This window comes from Lissotriton vulgaris, chromosome 7 (genome assembly GCF_964263255.1).
Source record: "Lissotriton vulgaris chromosome 7, aLisVul1.2, whole genome shotgun sequence".
Taxonomy (NCBI): Eukaryota; Metazoa; Chordata; class Amphibia; order Caudata; family Salamandridae; genus Lissotriton; species Lissotriton vulgaris.
In genome coordinates this window covers 632,540,722-632,558,913 of record NC_141695.1, presented here as the reverse complement: position 1 = coordinate 632,558,913, position 18,192 = coordinate 632,540,722, and the positions used below count along the sequence as shown (strand labels likewise).

The window sequence follows — 18,192 nt, the reverse complement described above, 5'->3', positions numbered from 1 at the left end:
AAATCACTCTTAGGAGAACGGCCCGCGCCAAGTTCTTCAGATGGGAGCCAACTTTAGCATTAGAATGAGATCACATGAAAACATTCCTCCTAAAGGACTTTTGGGTGATACTACTGCTTGATACACCTGCCATAAGAGAATACAGCTGAGACCCCCACTCAGGGCACTAGGATGAGGTACCCCATTTGATGTCACTCGGATAATGTCCTCAATCATGGAATTCTGAAGAGGCCTCATTCGTTGTCTATGGTGAGGGGCCGCCCTCTTTAGGGAATTCAGCTAAGAGGTCCCTCGTGAAATGGAGATGAGACACACCTGAGGGCATTCTTATGAGAATCCCTCCACCAAAAACATTTGCTTGAATCTGCCAAAAACAATTCATTCGAGAAGTCTAAGGGCAAAAGTCATTCAGATGAAGCCTCTTTCCGTAGACCTTTCAAGGGTACATCCAATCAGGACATTGGGGGAAATCCCTTCAAGAATTCAAATGAGAACCCTCAGATCATCCTAATGAGATTTCTCCTGGCAGCCTAATGAGATGACTCAGGGAATCCTCTGAGAACCCTTAGGTATTTGAAGGAGACATGGCAGGGGTTATCTTCCTGTCAGATCATAAATCCCTCTGCTTGCAAGTGCGTCTCCCAGCTAGTTTCCGATTGAACTCGTTCCACAACAAAATTAAGTATACAGTATGTGGGTGCAGAAAACTCCATGCTTACCTCTTTCCAGGAAAAGCCAACCCGTTGTCCAATCATATTGGCATTATTTACAATGTTGTGGTGGGACAATGTGACCCCCTTCGGGCAACCTGTTGTTCCCTTGAAAAGAAAAAAAGAGCGTAGTTAGGGACGCATATTCAACAGTGCTTTCTAGGCACATCCAAGGAACACCTGCTAAGAAATTCAGGCTACATTGAATTGCTGGGATGGCTCATTAATAATCAACTATTCAAGGATCCCAGCAGGGGCTTACTACCAGAGGCACACTGCGACCAGGGATTAGCTGCAAATACATTCGGCAAGCTCCTAATGCTCTGGACGGAGGAGAGACTGCTACAACACTGAGCAAAGGCAGAGGGCTAGGCATACCCAATGAAGGCGCTGTACTAGGGACACCCTACAAGAGTATAGCAGTAGGCACACTCAGGGAGGATACATTCTAGAGACACCTAGAGAGGACATGGTGCTCAAGGCACAGAGGAAAAGGTGAGTGTTAGGGATACTGACAGAAGGCCATGTTCAAGTGTTGGAGGGCTGAGTGCCAGGAACTTCCAGTAAGGATGGAGCACTTGCATCACCCATTGAGGGCTGAGAGAAAGGGACAGCCTTTCAGGATTCAGTCCTATAACTACCCAGCCAGAGTAAGAGGAAGGGCTCACTGCTACAAACCCTAGCAAGGATTAAGGGCTCAACAAACTGAGTGAGGATTAGTGGCTGCAAACACCCAATGAGAATGAAGTATTTCACGTAATGGTCAGAACACCCAGTTAGAGTCTACGAGCTAGGGACACCAGCAAGGGTTTTTGCTACAGACTACAAGTGAAAGGTGAATGCGGGAGGTGGACATCTTCTAAATTTCATTTCAAACAGAATTACAGCTGCAGACGGGCTGAAAGGACATCCCTTAAAAACGTACAGGGCACATAACCTGCAATTGTGTGTCAATGTATGTGTTAATGTTGCACGCACAAATAAGGGACTGAGAACATGAGGGCCTTCTAGAGACCGAGTTGAAACACTTACAGATGTAAACTGGATGTTAATGGGATCATCACATCCCAATTCTCGCGCCGTTTTGTACAGCTGCTCCACATGGCACCTGCTCCCCGCCTGAAGCACCTCACTCAGCTGGAACGTCCCTGCCATCTTGGTGTCAGTGACAATAACGGTCCTCAGGTCAGGAAGACTGAAAGAAAACGTATGTTTGAGCAAACTCATCCACCCACTGGGGGAAGTTACCCCAACAATCTCCAACCCGCATGTCCAACAAGTTATTCTGTCCGAATATCCTAGGTCCCAACTTCATGGTGATTCTCTTTAGTTTTTCCCTTAAAAGTTCTATTCTGCCCTATAGTCCATGTGAAGATATAGGTTCCTTCTTTTGAAAATAAATGGTGCCCTTTTCCTGCCAATAGTGTGCAACAGTTACTCATATACTTGTGTGACCCAGTGTCTCAAAGCGAACCAAATGAACCATACTAGGACTATTGACTGTGCAACCCTACATGCAAAATGAAAAAGTAAAAGAGATGCAAAGAGCGTGAGTAAAGAGACAGTTCTGAGGTTACTGGATCAAACCTGACAGGAACATGACAAGAGATAACCATTGCATTGTTGAGAACCAAGAACAAAAAATGCTACTACAAACTGAGAAAACTGCTCTTCGAGGAAACAAGAAAATGGTTAGGGCAGCCTGTACAAAGCGATTTTATGGTTATGTATTAATGTTTTGCGACCAAAATCCAGTTACAAATCATTCACATTTTACCACATCATCAAAGGAGGTGGTTAACATTCTCAAATGGGAAGGGGGACTCTTTCTCCTTTGCGAATGTGGCTAAAACCATTTTTTAGGCGCGGGCAATGCCTGGGACCAGTTTTTTCTCCTAAACAATTTTTTTTAAACACATCCCATTTTCCTTCTAGGAAAATGGAATGTGTTTTAAAAAACTGTTTTCATTAAAAGCAATCACAGAGATGGTGGTCTGCTGACTCCAGCAGGCCACCATTCCAGTGATTCTAGCTAATCATGGTAGGTCATAAATTGTGACCTACCTCATGCATATTAATGAGTTCAGTGAAATTGTGACCCACTACGATTCAGCAATTTGTGAACCAACCAATTAATACCAAAATTTGGTTTGCAAAATACCAACCCATTCGGTGGAAGTTGGTGTGCAAATTGCAACCACTTCTACAGAATCCATTAAAATACATTTCAAATATTAAATCCTAAATTGCACATCGATATTTGTTGCAATTTAGGATTTCTTATTTAGAATATTAGTACATGAAGCCCTGAGCTCCATAATAAATGATCTACTAAAGCGACTAATGAAGAACTTGCACCATGTGCCACCCTTTAAAGTACATAGTGACTAGGGGCTAACGCAGAAGGTGCAAGTGATCCGACATCACTGGCCAGTGAGGGGCTAATGCAGAATCTGCTGCCAATTGAGTGGCTAATAACTCACATCAAGCAATGGACGTATTTTGTTACGAGGGTACAGTTTAAATGTCTTACTAAGGTTAAAGCTTGTGCTGCCGAGTGCCCCCCTTTTCATAGGACATACGGATATAGAGTGAGGCAATGACTAGTTTACCAACTTAAGATGTCATTCTATCTTCACACTCATCCATCTCATTTAAGAGAATTGATAATTTGCCAGACAAGAAAGAAAACTCAAGAACTGACAGTCAATGCTTGTCTCCCAATAATATTGTGTTACGTCTGCATAAAGCCACTTAGACACACGCAGAGGCTTAAACACTATGGCTTGCAACTATAGGTACTGCAAAAAGATGGTTTGGTAGAGATGATGAAAAATACCTTAAACTCTAAATTGAAAAATATACCTCTTCCATGTCTCCCATCCAGACTTCATGGCACTGTGACAACTATAAACAATGAAGCTGTTGCCCACTTTTTAGGTCAAAGCCTACCAGACTGCACAGCAGTCTGATTTGCGAAGACCTTCTTGGGGACATTCTGAAAGCTTCCCAGTAAATGCATTCCACCCATTGCTTACCATTGGTGTTGTGGTTTATAACTCACATTTACTTGCTCTCCATTTGCTGCCTTTATTAGGTTTTGCTGAGACAGCACACGGGCTGTCTCTGCAAGGCATGTTGTTTACATACAGTTGGCTTACAACCCGCCCATAGCTTACCATATGTTAGCTTCAGCGTCGCTCTAATTTTTTATCATCCCTGTTTGTACCGGAATTGGGGCGTTAAGTCCTCTTCCTGTGTTTGGCCCACCTCTGGAGCATTTACCAAGTACTTGTGTCCATCCACTGCTCCCTTTTTTGGGGCTACTTTTTTCATTGTGCTCAAGCACTCCATAAGAGTGTTCTGTCTCCCATGTCCACAATTGTATAGCTTCTATTCCCTTTTACCCGTCCCCCTTCCATGTTGCTTTTTTCCTGCCACCCCTACCTTAAACTCTATGCCACTGCACTCTAAGACAATGCACTCTACTCTACTGCACTGTATGCCACTCCACTCTACGCTACTGCACATCACACCACTCTGCTCTTCTCATTGCACACCACTCTACACCACTGCATTTTACACCACTCTATTACACCATTTTACTCTATGCCACTGGACTCTATGTCACTGCACTCTATGCCACTGCTCCCTATGGCACTCTACTTTGCATCACTGTACTGTATGCCGCTGCACTACTCTACTCTAGGCCATTGCACTCTACACCACTTTCCTCTGTACCAGTCCATACTACTGCACTTTATGCCCTTGCACTCTACACCACTTTACTCTAGACCACTGCATTTTACGACACGCCACTCTACTCTAGACCACTGCACTCTACGCTACTCTACTCTACACCACTGCACTCTATACAACTCTATACCACTGCACTCTACTCTGCACCACTGCACTCTAATCTGCACCACTCTACTCCACTGCGTTCTGCGTAAAGGGCCACTGCCCTTTAGGCCACTGCACTCTACTGTAGGCCACCTCACTCTATGCCATTCTACTCTATGCTAGTGCACTCTACGCCATTGAACTCTCTGCCACTCTTTTTTGCACCACTCTACTCTGTGCCACTGCACTTTACACCACTAGTCTCTACTCTGCACCACTCTACTCTACGCCACTGCACTCTATGCTAATGCACTCTACGATAATTCACTCTACTCTACTTCACTATATGCCATTCCACGTCACTCTAATCTACGTCACACCACTCCACCCAGTGCCACTCTTCCCCACTCTACAGAGTACCCCTTCACTTAATTCTACTCTGCTCCACTCCATTCCATGCTTCTGTACAACATGGTGAAAAGACACTGGCAAAGTCAATAGCTCTTGCATAGGCAATACCTATAGGCTTTGCCAATGCTCTTTTGTTTTAGGCTGTTCAGCACGTCTTTGTGCCTCCCGTAGAGTATACCCTGTTTACTGTGTGCTTCTACAAGTGCTCGTTTTTTGTAAACAGGACTTTAAAGTCTGTTCTTATCTTGTCACATTTGCTGTACCTTTAAAGACAGAGGCTCGGTCTTCCGAGAGAGCTTGGTGTTTACTTCGCTTTTTCCGACTTCAAAATGAGAGGATGAATCTTACAATCAGAGGATGTGAAGGGGAAGGCTTCTAAATGTCTGTAAATTGACTGTGCAAATATTTCAAAATATATCAGAATTAGGAAAGGACAAATGAAGCACTATTTTTGTAGTTCTGAAGTGTGGTAGAAACAAACATTATAATATGATGAAAACAAATCAATGCACTAGGTGTAGGGGTGGGCGGACATTTCCGTTCCACTCATGGAATGTGTGATAATTTGCACTTTCGGCCTTCCGCAAAGAAGGCGGAAAAACAGTGCAAATTTCCGAACAATCCGGGGCGGAACGGAAGTTGGCTGCCCGCCCGCTTCCCGCCCGCCTTATTAATTATATTTACAGGCTGGACATAAAGTTAAATAAAACATACCTCATTATTTTTTTCATTTTTTTTTTCGAAAAGCTTTATTGTAGCATTTAGTAAAAATACAAGTATGGGCCTACAACCGCGGGGGCCGGCCGCTAAGAAAATTAAAATCTCCAATATCACCGTACAAAACGGCTCATCAGCCGACAATCCCGAGGTCCGGCAGCGATTCAGGATAAGAATTGTATTTAGGAATGCACAGATGGGTTACAGGATGAGACAGAAGTTTCACTTTATATTTTATACGAGAGGATCAGGTGCTATACAATCAAACAGAATGCGGGGAACAGGGTAAAAACAGGATTTGCATGAAATAACCACTATAATAGAAAAGTGGCACCAGAGCATTGAGACCTGTACGAAAGATAACAAAAGTCACATTCCATATTGCTCCGGCACTCAAAGCCCGCCCGCCCGAAAGTCAGGATATCATAAGAGCATCAGCACGAAATACGAGCACACAATAAGAGTCTAGTTGATTCATAGCTATACTGATCCTTAAAAAGGGGAAAGGAAGAAAGAAAGAAAGGCCATAGAAAATAAAAAAGGCAAAATAAAAAACCCCCCTCCAACCCGCCACCCTGCACCCCTGCAAATGGCTATAGCCTGACCCCATTAGCAGCGTGCCTGTCGCCCCTAATAACTAAAACCCCAAAGGTAGGAGAAGAAACGGAGGAGGGCATTTCCGTGTGGGCTCCTGGCCCCTTTAGACCCCCCGTCCGAGACAGCCACCCCCTATCATTAGAAAGACAAGTTTAAAATGACAATATAAATTAAAGTAGAGGGTACCGTGTGACACCGCCCAGCCTCTCAGAGCAAACAATTACAAGTCCAACATGTATAAACGCCATGCCAACCATTCCGACCCAGTCGATCTCAACCTTGGCCCTTCCAAACCAGAACGCGAGCCCCTACCAGCGAGACCCAAAGGCCCAAGAAGAAGCAATAAAGAGGCAGAGAGTCATCAGAAAGCAGTCCATGACTACCGGCAGGCAGTGAGTCCACAGGAACTGTAGACGCAGACAGACTCTCCCTCTTAGTTGAACAGTTCCAATGTGTCTTGCACAGGAGTCGCAGCGTCACCAGGAAAGGAGAAGATGACCACAAAGGAAATAGAGAGTCACAAACAGAAGTCTCCGGGGGGGGGGGGCTGGGCGCGCCTGATGTTATCTCCAAAGCCGGTGGTGGTGGAAGGTTCAGCAAGATTATGACATCCTCGGGAACACAATCTCCCAGGGGACCATCCAATGGTTCTAATGCCTGTTTCCTCACGGGGCTCTCGCACGGAATCAAAATGGCTGTGGTCTGAATGGCTGTAGATTCCGGTTCCAACGATAAGGCCAGGCCCGGTTCCGTCCGGAGCATCGCGGATAAGCGCGTGTCCAATTTGCTCACCAAAGTATCCACATGTGAGCGAAGTGCCCAAAGTTCTGCCAGTATCGACCTCAGTGATGGTTCGTGCACCGCTCATTTCATAGTTTCATGCCCGACATCGGTCACAATCACCTCCCAGGGTGAATCTGGCATCCTCGGGGGGGACAGGCAGGACCACGAAAGTGCAATTTGCGAGGGGTGACCAGTCTTCGTCCGCAACCGCGGTCAACCCGGTGAAGGCCGCAGGTCAGAGACCCTGAACCACCAAACCCCGGAGACTGTGAAACGGGGCCGCGGGATGGGGCCCCCACTCGCAGCCGGCAGCAAGCTGACTCGCCCTTCGGTCGTTGCTGAGCGATGGAAACGATCGCTGTCAATTTCGGGCTGAATTAAGGCCTCCACTCCGGTTGACCGGACCCAGCCCAATCCTCCTGGCCGATGTTGTTGCACTACAGCCCGGCTGTGAAAGTACTCCAGGCCCCGGCTTCACAGCTGGAGTAGGCCGCAAACTTCAACTCGATGGAACTTCGTCAAACAAGCCGATAAAAGTATCCGGATTTCACCATCGGAGTGTGGATCAGTTCATGCACACAGAGACTGGGCGTAAAGTCAGGATAGCGTACAGGATATCGTGGCGGGTTACGGAGGTCGGCGGAGCCGGGAGCTTAAGCAGCCATCTTGCTTGCTGACGTAGCTCCTCCCCACGTACCTCATTATTGAACTGCAAACTTCCCGATCGCGGCTTCTTCTTTGAAACTGCGCATGCGCGTGAGCCTGCGCATTCCTTGCCAGGAAAGCGCATGCGCAGGCTCCCGCGCATGCGCAGTTTCAAAGAGGAAGCCGCGATCGGGAAGTTTGCAGTTCAATAATAAGGTAAGTTTTATTTAACTTTATTTCCAGCCTATAAATAATTAATAAGGCGGGCGGGAGGCGGGAGGGCTCTGCGAAACGGAAATATCGCAGAGAGGCACGGAGATTTGTTCAATCTCCATGCCTCTCCGCGATAGTCCATTCTGCAAATTCCACCCACCCCTAACTAGGTGAAGCCTTTTCTGCATTATCTGTTGTGTGCTGTATAGTTTTATCAGTAAAACTGTACAAATGTAATTGTCATTTCATTTGAAAACGTGTTGTCTGTAATGGCAGTGCACCACCACACCATGCATACTTCACTCTAAACCATACCACTCTACGCCACTTCACTCTATGCCCCTCCACTTTACGTTACTCCACTCTCACACTCTACACCACGACATTCTACTTCACTCTATGGCACTCTGCCACTTAACTCTAAACCACTCTACTCCACTCTATGCCCCTCCACTCTACACCCCTGCACTCCAGTACACTCAACACTGCTCTGATCTATGACACTCCAGTCTAAGCTCCTCCAATCTACGACACTCCATTCAACAATACTCTATTCCACTCTATCCAGTGGTTAATTTGTAAAAAAACAAGTGCCAGGTCTCTCGTCTGGAGGAAGCTTTGACCAGCCCATTTCTCCTGTTAGCACTGACTAACACAGAACCAACATACTGTACTGTCCTGTAGTTCCTACATAAATTATACAGGATCTGCGCGTTTGGACAACATACACTGTAGGATTGGTGTCAGACGAGCTCTGATAACCCCAACTGGGTTTGTTAGCCTTTCTGTATCATCTAGCTCACAGTGCCACTATAATCTCCTCTTACCAAGGAGAGAATAGTTTCTGGCAACCTCAGACCATGACAACCCTAATCCCACAGGACCGTGGAAACAATATACTACTTTTCGCTCAGACACTCGTGCTTACTTAGTTTCTCTCAGAAGGATAAACCCAATAAAACAAGCAGAGCCTTTTCAATAATAATTTATTGAACAGATGTTATTTTGGTGTGGAATAGATGTGCTGTAACAACCGTTAGACAGTATAGGATATAATGATTAACAGTACTATGAAAGTAAAAGGATGGTATAGTTCTACCATCTTACTAAAATCATGAATACATTCTAGTATATAAAACAAATAATAAAAGTGCATACTCCTACGGTGCCTCCCTATCTAGATGTACCTAAACGTACCTAGCATGGGTGTAGGTTTTAAGCCAAGAATTCCTCTACGATCTAGTCAATCCCATTACCTTAAGTGAGACTGTGGGAGCCCGACCTGGTCAAGAGATGTTTTAGACCACTGTGAGCTGGAGTGTCTGCATGCAGGAACCTCAGCGTCTCAGGTCAGTATGTCGGCCGGGAAGTCTTGATCTCCTCTAACTATCTTAGCAAGATGTGATGTATATATACTCATAGGTCTCCCCAGGGGTCCTACCTTGCTGTAGGACTGTGTCGGCCTAAGGATGACGTTGGGCATGAACGTTGTAAATAGATTTTATACAGGAGATGGCAGTCCTACTGTGCTTCCGAGAACCCTCATGCATAATGTATGAGATTTCGTACTAGGGAAAACCTGCGTTATGAATGCAGTGTAATATCTAGGTAAAAGGTCAGTCCATGTAAACCGTGGCAAGTGAAATGTAGGAGAATAAACAATGAAAGTAGGTGAAAAGCGCACTCTAATATTTTGATAATTCAATTTTTCGACAGATATGTTTGCAGTTTTAGAATTATGTCCGCTGAACATATGTATGGAAACTAATGATAGTGGCCTAGCTCCATGTGGGCAACTAGGACTCTAACACGCATCAACAATGACAATATAAAAAGGTTAACTCAATTTTAATTAGGAAATTATACATGGAATATTAAACCACATTCAATTATCAGGTTTCTCTAATCATAACATCTGATTAATTTCGTAGAAACCCACTAAATACATTAATTTTGAGAATACATCAAATTCGAAACAATCGTTTTTATAACCCAATGCATTTCGGGACATGTGTCCCTCCGTCAGGGGCTTTTGAATGACTTGTAGGCTGTTCCTGCCAACAAACTGCTTTCCTATCGAGTTCTGTGTGTTTCCAAAAAGTGAGGTAACAAATGTTGTGTGAGATCAATACCAGAATCGTAAGGCAACAGTGATACTATCCACGGTCACTCTCAACAGGTGATAACGCTTCTAATGTTCCTTAGAATATGTAGCCGGTGGCCGCGTAGCGGTATGGTTCATTATACTGACTCCGTGATGTGTATCTTAAAAATGTATCCGTAGTTCTACCAGCGTCCCACCAAACTCCCGGTCTTGTGGAGTTCGGTGCGATGCTTGGCCCCTGCAATAGTCATCTTGATCTGCGTGACCACAGGCAGTAATTACACTTAGGATCTTCAGAGCAGTGCTCTTGGTTGAGGGTGATAATGTGTAGTTGGTGCAGCATGCCAGACTCAAATGGGGGATGCAAGGAGACCTCCTACTGTACTTTTGTTGGTTCCCATGAGGTCTTTCCAGCCAATTTGCTCTTCCTGGCAGTTACCTCTTCCAGGTGACTGCAGCTGGGTTTCTCCTTTGGGTAAACGTCCTCCTGCAGGTGTTCCCAATGCACTCCACTCTCAGCATGCCAGGAAGGCTCTCTACCAAAGAAGGCCCACAACTCTCCTTCAGAGAGTAGTTGCAGACTTTTACGCGATGTCCCCTCATTTCAGGAAGACTGGCTGTCAATGACAACAGTCCTGAACTGTAAGAGTTACCTGGCCTCTCTGCAGATTGGCACCTCTTTGGTCAACGACAGATCTTGGAGACGTCTGAGGATGTTTCTAGTTGTTTTTCCAAACAGGATGTTGATTTCACTGTCAGTGACCTGGAACAGATTTGAGGTTGTTAACTCAGTATGTGTATCAACCTTTCCAGAGCAGACACAATCTGTCATCACGTGATGGTCTGCAGAAGGGAGTGATGACAGATGTCTCCGGGTAGTGCAAACAAATAGAAGGGCGCAATGAGGGTTGAAGTTCTACCACCTGACTATTATCAAGCGTTAGGAGTAGCACCTATGGGGAAGACAAATGTCATGCCCTTTCAGGCTGGCTCATCCTGCATGTGCCACTGTCTCCACATCCCAATGGGAGAGCCAAATAAGGCACAATCAGGCAAGTTGCTGCTGTAAAGCCACTCCTACATCTCTATGGGGAGCCCTGTCTCCATCTTTCCACCCCTTAATGCTCAGTGCTTCACAAAAAATTCAGGAATGTCAGCAAAACTCTTTGCTTGCCTGAGCGAGGGTTATCCAGTCTCCATCTTTAGCCACGTTTTACCTGGAGAAATCCAAACTCGATCCCACTGGTGTCATAACCACACTCACATGCCATACAGATTCATAACACTAGTCATCTGATATCCCATGCATGCATACAATACACTCAGGATGTTAGCAAAGGGTCACAGCACTTTAGCAGAACACTGAAGTCCGAGGCTTGCAAGCTTCTTGCTAGCTGATAAGAAAATGGCCTGTGTGGCACCAGTGATTCCAAAAAGGTATCCTGCATATCTTCCTCTCACTCCTAAACTGTACATGGACTGTAGTCACATGTGAAAAGGAAGGCCTGCTTGGTGCGCCCCTCCAGACCAAAGAACACCAATCTGGATCTTTAGTATTTTTACACATACAAGGCATAATTCACCATGCGCGATTATCATGGGCAGGGCACTAGAAATCAAAAATACTATTGATACTTAAAGTTAAATAACTCAGGACAAGGGGGCACTCTTGCACAACCATGTGGGAGGCATTCCTATCACAACAGAAGCTCCTTCTCAGATTCAAGCACACAGATCCTTAATCCACAGATGCAACAGTCTGGTAGTTAGTTTGCAAAAACTGACCGGAAAGTCAGTTTATATTTCAATGTTGCACCGCCGGCTTTGTCCTCCACAGCGAAGTCCAACCCTGTAAAGATATGGACTAACTTAGCAACCTGGGGTTGTCAACCTTGACTGGCATCAACCACTTGAGAGCTAGTGGGTTGTTCTGATCACAAACTTTGTGTCAAACACGTTAGGATGGAACCTCCTAAGAGTAGAGACTATAATAAAGCACTCTTTCTTAATGTTAGTTCAGTCCTGTAGTCTTGAACTGGTGAATTCAACTGGATGTTCTCTTCCCTGGTCATTGAGTTTAGTGAGAATGGCTCCAGTTCTCTTGTATGAGGCGTCAGTCTGTACAGCAAAGAAATATATATAATCATGTGCCTTCAAAACAGGGGCACTGCGTAGTCTTGCCTCTGGGTCTTTGCAGGTCTTCTGACATTCCACAGTGTTGCATGGAAGTCAGGGCTCACAGTGAAGCAACTTTGGTCCCAAAGTTGACCACAACTTACCAGTAGTACCTGGTGAGGTCCAGAAAGGGTCGCACCTGGGTCTATGTTGTGGGGACGTCCCAAACCAACACTGAATTAACCTGGTCTTCCAATGGGTAAATATTTCCTCTACATAGCCTAATATCCAAGGTAAACTTCGGAAGACTGGCCCATTTGTAACTTGGTAGCCTTGATGATTGATAGTCTCCTGTAGCCTCAGAAATAACTGCTTCAGAAGGTCCTCCACAGCCAGATAGCCATGCCGAACTCTTTCAGCCCTGACGACACATACTTGACTAGGTGCAGAAAGATTATAGGAGCATTCATCAGACTCAAAGGCAACACCTTATTTTAATACGAGCCTTCTGGCAGTCTTCTCCTTGGGATTAGGCACAAATATGATCTGCCAGTAGCCACTGGTCATCTCAAAGGTGCCCAAGTGCTTAGCAGCACGCAGCCTGTCCACCAACTCAGGTGTGTGTCCATCTTGTTTACCGCAATAAGAGCCCTATAATCCATGCAAAAGTGGAGACTTGTTCACCCTGCTTTGGAAAAATCACTGGTCTGACCAACGGACGATGGCAGCGCTCGCCCACTTCCAGGATCAGCATTTTGGCAACCTTTGCCTTAAAATATTCCAGGCCCCAGTCTCGCATCCTAGATAGCTTGCAGTTCACATAAAAGTTTTCTCCCATGTCTATGTTGTGAACACAGGGAGGTGTCAACACTGGGGTCAGAAAGAAGAGGGCAAACTGCCCCAAAACCTCTTTGCCTTTCCCTTGATGTCAAGAAGTCAATCAGGATCAATTTCCACCCCGTCTACAGAGTCATTTCCTTATTGCTGTTCAGCAGGTCAAAGACGGGCTTGCAATTAATGAGAATAAATAAGAATAAGTATGTGTGTGTGAGGCAGTGTAAGTGAGCATGATAGAAGAGAGTGTGTATGCATGAGTAGAGCATGAGAGGAGTGTGTGTGCATGAGTATGTGCTTTATGCTTTTCAGTTTGGGCTGGACTATTCCCATGAGGCACAGGTTCAAGGCGGATTTGCATATGGCCATGTCTGAACTGTGGTCTTAACTGCAGTGGCTTGGTGAGCAAAATAACGATGGATTAAGCCCAGATCTGCGACTGGGGGTGAATGTTTTGCCATTGTGCAACATTCCGTCCATCATCTTGTGTGTTTTGCTGTTCACCCTATGTGGGAAGGGTATGCCTAGACGTGGGTCCCGTGTTCACTAAGCCACTGGAGTCAAGCTATCCTGGCTGAAGACGGCTGATAGCCAGAAACTAGTCCTAGGATGCTTGATTCCGGTCCAGGGAAGACACGGCTTGGCAGTTCGGGCTGGACTGTTCCCATGAGGCACAGGGTCAAGACTGATTTGCATATGGCCATCTCTGAACTGGGGTGGTTTGGTGAGCAAAATAACGATGGATTAAACCCAGATCTATGACATCCTCTTGTGTGTTTTGCTTTATGCTTTTAAGTCAGTCTTGGCTTACAGAAGGCCCCACAACAACATGCTCAAATAGACATATTTGAGGTAGCATCTATACATGGAGAACCCAGGGCAAGATGCAGACCTTGTCATTCTATAGGTAATATTTGCCATCTGAGGGACCAATGGAAAAAAGTTGGAGCCGGTATACTAGAATATTTTTTTTGCATAATGGGCACCTGTGGCAAAATATTGATGCTGGCATTCTAGAGGTAATTCTTGGCATACAGAGGCACCCATAGAAAAATAATTGTGCCTGTATATCGGGGTAATTCTTGGCAATGCCAGTACAACCACTGTAAATATAAGGATTTCGGGGGTATGGTGACATGACAAAACACTGGCACTGGCATGCAAGATGACATTTTTACTTAAGAATCACTCATGATATATGGGTGGCATCAGTAGCAAAATTCTGGCGCTGGTGTACTGTAAGTAATTACTGGGATTAAGGGGCACACATTGCAAAAGGTGGGTACCCATTACAAAATGCTGACCCAGCACAATGGAGGTTACTATTGTGAAATATATGACCGCACATATTACATCACTCATGACATGGTCAGTGACATCACTGATAAAATCATCTGCAGACTCACTCACAAATCTACTCACACCCCCATATAACCTCTCACACACCCACTCCCAGACCCATGCATCTACTCACACACCCACAAAACCTCTCCCACTCGAAGACCCATACAATCACTCACACGCATACAACTACTCACACCCATATAGCCACTCACACAACCACTCACTCACCCATCCAGCCACTCACACACACCAACAGATACTCAGACACCCACTCCCAAAATGATACAGACACAGTGCCACTCAGATGACATATATTAGAAACAGTATTACTCATTAGTAGTACTAAAAGAATAGTAATTTAACTAGTATACATCTTTCAATCAAACAGCAAATTTGTAAAGCGCCCTACTCACCCGCTAGGGTCTCAAGGCGCTGGGGGGAGGGGGAGTCGCTACTGCTCGAACAGCCAGGTCTTGAGTTGTTTCCTGAAGGGGAGATGATCCTGGGTCAGCCGTAGGTGGGTGGGGAGGGAGTTCCATGTCTTGGCCGCCAGGTAGGAGAAGGATCTTTCTCCAGCGGTGGATCTGCAGATACGTGGGACGGTGGCAGGGGCGAGGCTAGCAGGTGGGTGTGTAGAATGCGAGGCGGCTGTTGAGGTATTTGGGGCCCATGTCGTGGAGAGCCTTGTGTGAGTGGGTGAGGAGTCTGAACGTGATCCTCTTGCTGACGGGGAGCCAGTGCAGGTCTCTCAGGTGGTCAGAGATATGTCCGTGAAGGGGGATGTCCAGGATGAGTCGTGCAGAAGTGTTCTCTATGCACTATAGTCTTTTCTGGAGTTTGGCTGTGGTTCCAACGTAGAGGGTGTTCCCGTAGTCCAGTCGGCTGGTGAAAAGGGCCTGGGTGACCGTCTTCCTGGTTTCGGTGGGGTCCACCGGAAGATCTTTCGGAGCATGCACAGGGTGTTGAAACAGGATGACGAGACGGCATTGACTTGCTTGGACATCGTGAGGGAGGAGTCCAGGATGAAGCCCAGGTTGCGTGCATGGTCCGTTGGCTTGGGGGCGGTGCCCATGGCAGAGGGTCACCAGGAGTCGTCCCAGGCAGAGGGGGATGGTCCCAGGATGAGTACTTCCGTCTTGTCTGAGTTCAGTTTTAGACGGCTGAGCTTCATCCATTCCGCAACGTCTTTTATTCCTTCCTGGAGGCTGGCTCTGGGGGTGGCAGGGTCGTTGGAGAGGGAGAGGATCAGCTGGGTGTCGTCGGCGTAGGAGATGATGTTTAGGTTGTGTTGGCGTGAGATGGATGCAAGGGGGCTCATGTAGACGTTGAAGAGGGTGGGGCTGAGCGAGGATCCTTGTCGAACGCCGCAAATGACTTCGGTGGCCGCGGATCGGAACAGGGGGAGGCGGACTCTCTGGGTTCTTCTGGTGAGGAACGAGATGATTCACTCCAAGGCCGTTTCTTGGATTCCGGTGTTTCTGAGGCATTGTATCAGAGTGCGGTGACATACGGTGTTGAAGGCTGCTGAGAGGTCCAGGAGGATGAGTGCAGCTGTTTCCCCGTTGTCGAGCAGGGACCTGATGTCGTCGGTAGCTGCGATGAGGGCGGTCTCGGTGGTGTGGTTAGCTCGGAAACCGGACTGCGAGGGGTCGAGGGATCCGTTTGTCTCGAGGAAGGCGGAGAGTTGTTTGTTGATGGTCTTCTTGATGACTTTGGTAGGAAAAGGGAGGAGCGAGATGGGGCGGAAGTTCTTGAGGTCCGTGGGGTCTGCGGTGGGTTTCTTCAGGAGGGCGCTGAGCTCGACATGTTTCCAACTCTCCGGGAAGGTGGTGGATGCGAAGGAGCTGTTAATGATGTCCCGGAGATGGGGGGCGATGATTGAGTCGGCTTTGTTGAACATGTGGTGTGGACAGGGGTCGGTTGGGGAGCCGGAGTGGATGGTGTTCATTGTGCGGGTGGTGTCTTCGGTGCTGACCGGGGTCCAGTTGCAGAGGGTGGTGGTGGGGGGTGCTGGTTCAGTGATTGGGCGCGTGGTCTGTGCTCCGAAGCTGTTGTGTATGTCGGCGATCTTGCGGTGAAAGAACGAGGCGAGTGAGTCGCAGAGGTCTTGCCAGGGTGTGATGTCGTTGTTTCAGGCGCTGGGGTTGGAGAGCTCTTTAACGATGCTGAGGAGTTCCTTGCTGTTGTGGGTGTTGTTGTCCAGACGTTCTTTGAATGTTGTCCTTTTGGTGGTGTGGATCAGCTGGTGGTGTTTGCGGGTGGCGTTCTTGAGGGCTGTCATGTTCTCTGTTGTCTGGTCGTGTGTCAAGACCTGCCTAGCCACTAGTCAAAATAGTGAGAAAACCCCAAAAATCATGTCAGGAGGTCAGACGCAATGTAAACACTCACGTTGGAAAAGACGTCATGTGGTTCCAATAATTTTCCTTAAGCGGTGTTTAATTGAACTCCAAAATAGCAGCGTAAACATGGCTGAAGGAACGGGACGCGGCAGAATGAAAAGTTGCCGGTCTAGTGTTTCTTTGCTCTCAACCGATGCAGCAGGTGAGGCGCGCGTTCTGATAACGAACTGCGCACTTCAACTGGAATCGACCACGAAGTCAGAGTGAAGTTCCGGAGTTCCGAGTTTTCCAGAGAAATCTACAATTTTCATCCGAAAGAGTTCTACATTTGCATGCGCAACGAGGGACATGAAGTAAGATTCTTCAAGCCTCATTCTAGACTGTATGAACTGCTTTTGACGCGTCTTGCGTCTTCAAGTCGAGGCGTTATCAAGTGACTGAACTGATATGCCGGAAGCTGTTTTCTTTCTTCTATAGTTTACTCATAGCTAGGGTATCGTGTTTTTTCCTGGAACGCTATTATTATTGTTGTCGAGCTACGGAATGCTACTTTAAATGGACTTTGTTACAGAGCACATCCCAACTCTGTCAGGCACATCTTATATAAGATCAATCATAGAGTCGCACTAAACAATTTCCGTAAAATATTCTTGATAGCTAATGATACTGTGTTTTACATAGGTTAATAGAAACCAGAGTTCAGTTGAAAATCAATAAGAGAGAAGCAATTGCCTGTGGTCTAAGGGTAAGCGTTTTGCTAGTGTAATAAATGACTTGCATGTAAAATAGCTGCTTGAAATTAAATAGGGTTTCCTTACAGGTTATATCAGAAGACCCAGAAGACCAATACGAAGAGTGTACTTTATCTCTCGAGGGCAGCCTCTCTTCTCTTTTGTTATTTTATCCACTTCCCCTTTCCATTCTGTTTTAGCGGTTACCTTGACATTGCAGTGTCGGGTGACTTCTGAGGCAGAGGGGCGTTGGGACTAGCGTCGACTCCTGTGGATTCATCAGGCCTTCCTGACAGATTGAAGTGCCCTAATATCCACCTGAGTCGACATGGCAGAGGGGTTAGACTTAAAGGCGTTGGCAGGAATTCTGGAAGGGTTGCAGAATCAGTTAACCCATTCGGTTGAGGAGAATAGAGCTTTAAGAGAGGAGGTTAAACGTTCCCAACAGGAGACTCACCAAATTAAATTAAAAATGGAAGAGTTGTTAGCAGGTACCACCCCTTTGCTTGGAATCCATTCTAGTATGAGTTCAGCTTCTGAAGTAGCCACACAAGTGGTTCATTCAGTAGCCCCGGTAGTGCCATTGGCAAACCCAGAGAGATTTAGTGGGGATCCGCATAAGGCCCAGATTTTTCTCACCCAGTGCTCATTACATTTTCTATGTTGGGCAGTGGTGTTTAAAGAAGATCAAGTCAAGGTTGCTTTCATGCTGTCGTATTTGAGCGGTGATGCCGCTGCCTGGTCTATGCCTTTGGTCTCACGCAATGACCCAGCCCTGTACAATTTTGATCTTTTTAAAAAAGAGT

General features: G+C 46.4%; 1 protein-coding gene across 1 annotated transcript in view; it reads right to left on the bottom strand.

Moving 5' to 3' along the window:
- ACSF2 (acyl-CoA synthetase family member 2) overlaps nucleotides 1–18,192 on the bottom strand; it is a 652,634-nt gene that overhangs the window by 334,312 nt on the left and 300,130 nt on the right. The window contains exons 6-7 of the mRNA XM_086930824.1: nucleotides 1,743–1,905; nucleotides 720–818 (exon numbers count right to left, since the gene is read on the bottom strand). Of these exons, the coding sequence (XP_086786950.1) occupies nucleotides 720–818; nucleotides 1,743–1,905 (262 nt within the window). The remainder of the gene's footprint in view (nucleotides 1–719; nucleotides 819–1,742; nucleotides 1,906–18,192) is intronic.